At 68.3% G+C, this 8636-nt stretch overlaps 1 protein-coding gene across 2 annotated transcripts; it reads left to right on the top strand.

Moving 5' to 3' along the window:
- Positions 1-2779: 2779 nt before the first annotated feature.
- Positions 2780-6058, top strand: CIMAP1A (ciliary microtubule associated protein 1A). 2 transcript variants are annotated; one of them, XM_069470445.1, is made up of 6 exons: positions 2780-2896; positions 3033-3233; positions 3820-3921; positions 4061-4182; positions 4867-5007; positions 5765-6058. In XM_069470445.1, the coding sequence occupies exons 1-6, from the start codon at positions 2788-2790 to the stop codon at positions 5858-5860; spliced, it is 771 nt and encodes a 256-aa protein (XP_069326546.1). In that variant the 5' UTR covers positions 2780-2787; the 3' UTR covers positions 5861-6058. The 2 variants fall into 2 exon arrangements, with proteins under 2 accessions (XP_069326546.1, XP_069326547.1); XM_069470446.1 differs by lacking the exon at positions 4867-5007 and having other exon boundaries at positions 2788-2896; positions 5765-6008.
- Positions 6059-8636: the final 2578 nt, after the last annotated feature.

Here is an 8636-nt window from a genome sequence, read left to right as displayed (position 1 = left end):
GTGGACCCCAGACGTGGCTCCAAGCAGCCACAGGACCCTCCACACAAGCGTCCCTGGACACGCTGCCCCACTACTGCTTCTCCACGTGTAAATTTCCCCTCAAACTGTTGAATCAATAAAGCTTTCTGCAGCTCAGGCCCCGGCTGCTGTCTCTTGCCCACTGACACACACAGGCCACGTCAAGAACACACCCAAGGACACGGCCACACCTGCAGAGGCTCATGCAGAGTCTCACACACACGTGAACGTCAGCCCACACAGAGGGGTACGCAGAGACGGGACCCATACAGGAGCAGGCACACAGTGGACAGGACTCAGCATGGAACATCCAGCAGATGCCACGAAGCCGGGCACAGACACGGGCACCAGGAGGTCATGGGCGGGAGAGGGTCTGCAGAGGCAGCGGAGGAGGCAGGGGGGGCACAGAGCCCCAGAAGGAGGAAGTGTCTGGGCTGGGCAGGGACACGGGGCACCAGCCCCCTCACTGCCAGGGCCGGCTGGGGTGCCTGGCGCCCGTCCGGACTCTGCTGTTCCAAGGCAATAGCTGTGCACACAGCCGTACCCCGTGACGCAGGCCACCCATGCCCAGGTCCAGGGGCAGATGCCAGAGCCTCTCTTCCCTAAGTCACCCGAGGACACAGTCTGCCCAGAAGAGCCTGAGCACCAAGAGCACCCGATAAGGTGGAGAAGAAAGTGCACCCACCCAGGACACCCAGGGTCCTAGGGGTGGGGCAGCAGGTGAGCAGGGTCTCAGAAAGGTGAGCAGGGGTGGCACCTCCCTACGGACACTCACCCCAACCCTGCGTCCCAGGATCCCCCACAGCCAGAAACTTCCTGTGCCTCAGTTTCCCTAGCCCCATGGTCTCTACTGGGGGCAGAGCTGAGTGGGGTCACCACCTTCACTCCTTGGCCACGCCTGCTCTGGGCCCTGTGACCTCACTGCCCTGTTGCTCCCTTCCCCACTTCCGTCCCACCCCAGCCTGGTGGGGGGACTGGAGACGGGGGTCCCCGTGAAGGCGTCCCGGTGAGGGGTCCCAGTGAGGGCATCCTGGAGGTGGGATTGGTGGGGGCATCCTGGTGGGGGCACTGGTTGGGGGTCCCGGTGGGGGCATTGGTTGGGGGTCCCGGTGGGGGCACTGGTGGGGGCATCCTGGTGGGGGGATTGGTGGGGGGTCCTGTTGGGGGTCCTGGTGGGGGCACTGGTTGGGGGTCCCAGTGAGGGCATTGGTGGGGGGTCCTGGTGGGGGGACTGGTGAGGGCATCCTGGTGGGGGTCCTGGTGGGGGCACTGGTTGGGGGTCCCAGTGAGGGGATTGGTGGGGGGATTGGTGGGGGGTCCTGGTGGGAGGTCCTGGTGGGGGCACTGGTGGGGGGCCTGGGCAGAGGCCATTGTCCGCATCACACAGACAGTAATCTAGAACCCATCGTCCCACGGAGCCACATTCTAGAGCTCAGGGGTGGGGACCCCTCCCCAATTCTTGAAGCCCCCCGGGAGAGACAGGGGCCCTTCTCTCCATGCTCCTTTTGTGGCAACAACCTGGCACGGAAGCCCAGGGCACAGCCCGCGCCAGGGGAGGCCGGGTGCGCAGGCTGCTCTGAGTGCGGCTCCGGCACGGAAGAGGTAAAGGGCCCCCCCCAGAGCAGAGCACAGCCTCGGCCAAGACGCCCCCCACTGTCGCCTGCCCACTCCTTGCTGCGGTCCTCTTGCTAGGCCCCCTCAGAGCCGGGGGGGAGAGGTGGCCAGTCGGGGGCCGGAATGGACGGTCCCTCTGGGCGTGCGCTGCACGGCCTGCCCCCTCCCCGGCTCCCAGCCGGAGACGCCCGCGGAGGACACTGAGGCAGGCCTGCCCGTCAGCGTCAGCGTCAGTGGCAGCAGGGGGGACACTGAGGCAGGCCTGCCCCGTCAGCGTCGGCGACAGCAGGGGGGACACTGAGGCAGGCCTGCCCCGTCAGCGTCGGCGACAGCAGGGGGGACACTGAGGCAGGCCTGCCCCGTCAGCGTCGCGGCAGCAGGGGGGACACTGAGGCAGGCCTGCCCGTCGGCGTCGGCGACAGCAGGGAGGACACTGAGGCAGGCCTGCCCGTCAGCGTCGGCGACAGCAGGGGGGACACTGAGGCAGGCCTGCCCGTCAGCGTCGGCGACAGCAGGGAGGACACTGAGGCAGGCCTGCCCCGTCAGCGTCAGTGACAGCAGGGAGGACACTGAGGCAGGCCTGCCCCGTCAGCGTCAGTGACAGCAGGGGGGACACTGAGGCAGGCCTGCCCCGTCAGCGTCGGCGACAGCAGGGGGGACACTGAGGCAGGCCTGCCCCGTCAGCGTCAGTGGCAGCAGGGGGGACACTGAGGCAGGCCTGCCCCGTCGGCGTCGGCGACAGCAGGGGGGGACACTGAGGCAGGCCTGCCCCGTCAGCGTCAGTGACAGCAGGGGGGACACTGAGGCAGGCCTGCCCCGTCGGCGTCAGTGACAGCAGGGGGGACACTGAGGCAGGCCTGCCCCGTCAGCGTCAGTGGCAGTGGCAGCAGGGGGGACACTGAGGCAGGCCTGCCCGTCAGCGTCGGCGACAGCAGGGAGGACACTGAGGCAGGCCTGCCCCGTCAGCGTCGGCGACAGCAGGGGGGACACTGAGGCAGGCCTGCCCCGTCAGCGTCGGCGACAGCAGGGGGGACACTGGGGCAGGCCTGCCCCGTCAGCGTCGCGGCAGCAGGGGTGGGGGCAGCGGGGCCGGCAGGAGACAGGGCAGGGGCTTCCCAGCACCTGTCACAGTCTCATCCGCGGACAGAGCCGGCCATGGCGGAGGAGCTGTGGGTGGGCGCCTGGAGGCCCCATCGCCCCCGGGGGCCCATCATGGCCCTCTACAGCAGCCCCGGACCCAAGTACCTGATTCCACCCACCACGGGTAAGAGCCGGGGCCCTGAGGGGACCGGGGGCCGGGGGGCTGCGCAGGGTCCAGGGGGCCTGGGGCACATTCCCTGACACCCACCCGGAGGAGGCGGGTCGGGCTTCCGGCTGCTCAGAGCCCACCGGGCCCACAGGCTTCGTGAAGCACACGCCCACCAAGCTGCGGGCGCCGGCCTACAGCTTCCGAGGGGCCCCCATGCTCCTGGCAGAGAACTGCTCCCCGGGGCCCCGCTACAACGTGAACCCCAAGATACTGAGGACCGGCAAGGACCTGGGCCCTGCCTTCTCCATCCTGGGGCGCTACCACACCAAGACCACGCTGACCCCCGGCCCGGGTGAGTCACCTGCCTCAGGTTCCTTACTTTGGACGGAGGGGCCCGCCCTGCCCCGGCCCCGCCCCCGGCCTCGCCCCGCCCCGCCTCGGCCCCGCCCCGCCTCGGCCCCGCCCCGCCTCGGCCCCGCCCCGCCTCGGCCCCGGCCCCGCCCCCCGCCTCGGCCCCGCCCCCGGCCCCGGCCCGCCTCGGCCCCGCCCCCGCCTCGGCCCCACCCCGCCTCGGCCCCGCCCCCGGCCCCGGCCCCGCCCCGCCTCGGCCCCGGCCCCCGCCTCGGCCCCGCCCCGCCCCGTCTGCTCTCGGGGGGGCGCCATCAGGCCTGGGCAGAGAAGCTCCAACCTGGCCTTTCTCCGCCTGGTCCAGGGGCCTGACACACCTCAGGTCCCACCGTCCCTGCGCAGAAACGAGCTTTGTCCCCCAGGTCCACAGCTAGCGTGTCCACCGTGGACACCCCCCAGCCAGACCCGGCCACCATCTGTGTGGGGGCCCAGAGGCTCCGTGCCTGGAATATCGAGGAGTCCTCCTTGAGCCCCCAAACTCAGCCAGGTACCCTCGCTGTCCCAGCACCCTCCCCCCGCTCCTCCCCCAGGTGACTACTTTCCAGAGAAATCCGCCAAGCACGTGTTCGACTCCGCGCCCAGCCACTCCATCTCTGCCCGGACCAAGACCTTCCGAGTGGACAGCACCCCAGGTCTGTGCGGCCCAGACAGCCCCCGGCAGCGGGACGGGAGGTCCGGGACGGGGTGCGTGGGCCGGGCGGCACAGTGGGGAGAACCCCGGGGAAGGAACCTGTGGGCCACTCTGGCCTGAGGCTCTGCGTGCACCCGCAGGGCCGGCCGCGTACATGCTGCCCGTCGTGACGGGGCCCCACACCGTGGGCAAGGTCTCCCAGCCCTCCTTCTCCATCAAGGGCCGCAGCAAGCTGGGCAGCTTCAGCGACGACCTGCACAAGGCAAGGGTCACACCCGCCAAGGGCGCAGCACTGCCCCCCACGAGACCCCTCCCCCGAACCCAGGACCACTGGCTTGACCCTGCCCTGCTGACACCCCTCGGCCCCCCAGCCCTGCCCTGGGTCCCTGCCAGGTGCCGGGCGACACTGCCGTGGTGGGACGGGTGGACAACAGCCCAGGGGGGCGAGGCCGGGCCGGCGGCAGGCGCAGTGCCGAGGACACAGGACACGCACAGAAGGGATTTCCGCGGCGCCGTCTGGAGGGGAGAGGCAGTCTCGAGCAGCGTGGGAGGAGGGAAAAGGAGAAAATGAGCCGCGAGCCATTTGGGGGAAGAGTTTCGGCTTCGGAAACTGCCAGTGCAGAGGCTGGGCCTGTGCCTGGGGCCACTGAGGGGCCTGAAACCCACCGTTGATCCCCAGCCCGGGCACGGCCCTCCCGCCCAACAGGACGCGTCCCCACTGGCCGGGGGCCACACACACTCGGGCTCACGGAGGCACGGCGCTGCCCGAGCGAGGCCAGGATCTCCCACGGGAAGGTGTCCCCCACGCAGTGGGCGTGGTCCCCTCAGTGTGTCAGAAGGCGGGAGGGGACTCTGGCGCACAGGCGCTGTCCCAGGCTGCTGGCCCGCCCCCTGGCGCCGCGAGCCCTGGCAGGCTGGGCCCGTCTGAGCCTCCCCTGCCCCGCAGACCCCGGGTCCCGCGGCCTACCGTCAGACCGACGTGCAGGTGACCAAGATCAAGGCTCCACAGTACACCATGGCTGCCCGGGTGCAGCCCCCGGGGGACAAGACCCTCAAGCCAGGACCGGGAGCCCACAGCCCTGAGAAGGTCTGGGAAGAGCACAGGCCCAGGGGGCGGGGGGCACAGCCTGGGTGGGGTGTGGGAGAGCGCGCTGGGGGACATGGCCTACAGTCGTGGTCCCCAACCTTTTGGGCACCAGGGACCAATTTCTTGGAAGACAATTTTCCCACAGATGGTGGGGAAAGGGGGTGGGGGGGGTGTGGAGCTCTGTGGCCCAGTGGGTGGCCTGGAGTTGGAGAGCGCAGGCCCAGGAAAGTGGGGTCAGGAGGGGGGACACAGCCCAGTGTAGGGGGACACAGCCTCGGGGGATGGGGGGGGTGGGAGCACAGCAGGGGGGGGGGTGGGGCAGGGGAGGGGGACACAGCCCAGGGGGGATACGGGCTGGGGAGGGTGAGGTGAGGACACAGCCTTGGGGGATACACAGAGGGGGATACGGGCTGGAGGGGTGAGGACACAGCCTTGGGGGGTACACAGAGGGGGATACGGGCTGGAGGGGTGAGGACACAGCCTTGGGGGGTACACAGCCCGAGGCAGGGGCATAGCTGGGAGAGGGGGAGGGGAAGGGCCTGAGCCCGGAGGACCCCATTCCTCAGCAGCACTAGCCCCAGTGACAACCCTTCAAGGACACAGGGCCGGGGCCCCGCCCTGCTGCTCCGTGTCCACATCCGGCAACAGCCCTGGTGCGTGGCCGCCTCGGGCCTGGGCTTAGCGGGGCCCCAGCCAGGGCAGACGGTCTGCAGGGTGGGGACGGGTGCAGCGGCCCTCACCGCCTCTCCTCTCCCAGGTGACCATGACCAAGCCCTGCGCCCCCATCGTCACCTTCGGCATCAAACACTCGGACTACATGACGCCGCTGGTGGTGGACGTGGACGTGGACTAGCCCGGCCGCAGGCACGGCGTTCCCGCGGCAGATTCCGGACGCGTCTCCGCCCGCTGGGCTGCAGCCAGCCTGGCCCTGCAGGGCAGAGCACGCTCGTTTGGACAGTTGTGACCAGTTATTTTTTCTATGCTACTTTCCCATGTGCTAATCTTGTTTCCTGCTATGCCCAGATTATTTAATAAATCATGGATTCCATTAGCAAGGTTTTGTCTTGGAAAGATCAAGCTTTCCCAGAAACGTCCCCCCTTGTCAGCACTGGCCCACAAGGGGTCCCATCCGGGCTTCCAGGGCCAGGGAGCCTCAGACACCCTGCCCCTCACCCGAGGTCCTGCTGCTTTCTGCCTGGAACCTGGAAGACGGCCGGCCTGTGCTCAGCGCCGCCCCCTGGGACGTGGGGCCGTGTCTCCCTGTGACCCTGGACTGGAGCCTGTGACACTGTGTCGGAAGCGACGCCAGCTGACTTCTCGGTCCAGGCACACAGCAAGGAAGCAGCTTCTGCCTAAACACCCCCGGCCCCCGCGTCCGTTCGCATCCGGCACCGCTGCTGTGGTGAGGAAGCTCGGTGCCTGGTGAGGCCACACGCAGTGTCCCGGGCAGTCGGCCCTGCCAGGCCCTCCTCACGCCAGCGCTGCCCTGAGGGGGCCTCAGGCGCGGGCGGCCCCAGCCCCACACGGCGCAGCAGGGCAGACGGCCACCCCCGCTGGGCCGGCTCCCGCTCCCACCACAGTCACCAGACAACCAGGCACTACCGCTATTTTGGCGAAGAAGTTTTAGGGTGACCTGCTGCACACCGACAGGCAACACAGGGAGGACGAGGACAGGACAGGAAAGGGGGCGCTGTCGGCTGGGCCTGAGGAGGGCCTTTCCAGAGGCTGCCCGGGAGCCCAAGGCCCAGGGAGTGGACTCCACTTCACCTCCGCCTCGCGGGAGGGCACTTCAGGGCGGGTGGCCCTGCCAGGCGTGCCGTGGGACCATCGCCGGCACCTGCACACAGCGCGGCTGCCCCCGCTGGGCTGTGACCGCGCCAAGCTGCGCATTCTGAGCACCTCACGTCCACTCACTCGCCCCCATGAGGCGACGCTACCCTCACCCCATTGTCCTCAGGCACCTGGGCAGGGAAGGGCCGGGCAGCAGGAAGCCGTGACTGTCACTGCCCTGCCCAAGCCAGCCCTGGCGGGTGGACGAGGGGGACACGGGACCCCCCAAGGCTGAGGACGGGAAGGGGGAGGGTTTATAGCACCGGAACCCACAGCCAGCCTGTGGGCCGGGTCAGCTCCAGACAAAACTCCCTCAAATCCCCAGGAATGAAGACGACAGACCACAGGATCACTTCTCTCTGAGGCACATTTATTCCACTTTTCACTGTTAGTGTGTCTTGCCCTTGAATTATGAGACAGAGCTGGCAGTTTGTCCTCACCTGGCAGAGTGGGCACCCCCGACCCTTACGTGGGCCCCCAAGGTCCCTTTGTGCTCTACTGGTGTCAGAGGTCAAGTCAGCAAACCCCACTTGCCCAGGGAGTGAGGTGTGCAGGGGGTCAGGTCTGACACAGCGAGGGGAAAGAAAAGCCAGCCAGAAGGAAGCGCGACTCACACCCCAAAGCAGCTGGGTGGGGACAGAGGCGGCCAGGGAGCCGCTCAGAGACGGCAAATCACTTCCCGACAGGCAGCCTCAGCCTGGTCTGCGGCCTCCTCTGGCTCCCACAGCTCAGCTTCTCGGCACGTGGCGGTCGCCCCGCGTGGTCCAGGAAAAGACGGGGGCACACGGAGCTGGGGTGTGGCCGTGCCACCTGCAGTGACACGTGGGGACAAGACAGAGGCACCTGCCACCATGCTTGGTGACCAGGGGACAAGCCCTGATGAGCAGAGGACCATGCCGAGCCATGGCACACAAAGACGCTGGGGGGTCAGGAATGACGGGCCTGCAGACGGACATCAAGGAGAACGCAAGCGGGAAGCTGGCCCGGCCCGGCCGGGAGGGCTTCGGGGCGACAGCAAAGCCCCAGGGACCCAGAGGCAGGTGAGCCAACCTCAAGGGGGAGACGAGCGCGGGCACTGGGGGGGGAGGAAGCAGGCGGACCCCCCCCCCAGGAGGCAACGCGATGGAAAGGCGGGTGACGAGCAGAGGGGCCGTGGTGGGCGCGTGCGGAGGATGGGCCTGCCGTGAGGAAGAGGAGGGGAGGCTGCAGGTCAGACCAGGGTGGGGCCGTGGCTCATCTGTGTCAGCCTGGCGCTCAGAGCACTTCTGTACCGCCAAGACATACGGTGTGGCCACACCAGTGGGTGGACAGTGAGAGGGGATGACCAGGAGGCAGAAGATGGGAACAAGGACAGAGAGGGGACACAGCCACTTGGCTCCTTCCTAAAGGTGTTTTTATGCCAAGGCAAGAGGGCTGGGACCTCACCTTGAGGAGGGAAACAGTTGCTGCCCTGCCAGCCCAGTGGTTTGGTCCACAGCGATGTCGGCCGGGACCAGTGGGCAGTGAGGGCCCAGGGAGAGGGGGTGGGAAGGCAGTCTGCAGAAGCTGGGGACAAGGAGGGTGGCACAGGGCTCCATGACAGCCAGGGAGACTGGCTGGGCCCGGTGGCAGGTGAAAGTACCAGTAAACCGCGTGGCAACACATCTCGGCAGGTGGCCCAGGGGACCCACGAAGATGGCCCTCACAGGGAAGCCCCCACCCCGTCTCTGCCAGACCGGCCCATTTCTAGGGCTGCTCTCCCGGAAACCCATCTGTGGTGCCGGGTGGGGCACGAAACCTGCGAATTCAATTTCTGCTCC

Source organism: Eulemur rufifrons, chromosome 6 (genome assembly GCF_041146395.1).
Source record: "Eulemur rufifrons isolate Redbay chromosome 6, OSU_ERuf_1, whole genome shotgun sequence".
NCBI lineage: Eukaryota > Metazoa > Chordata > Mammalia > Primates > Lemuridae > Eulemur > Eulemur rufifrons.
This window is presented reverse-complemented; position numbering and strand designations above follow the sequence as displayed.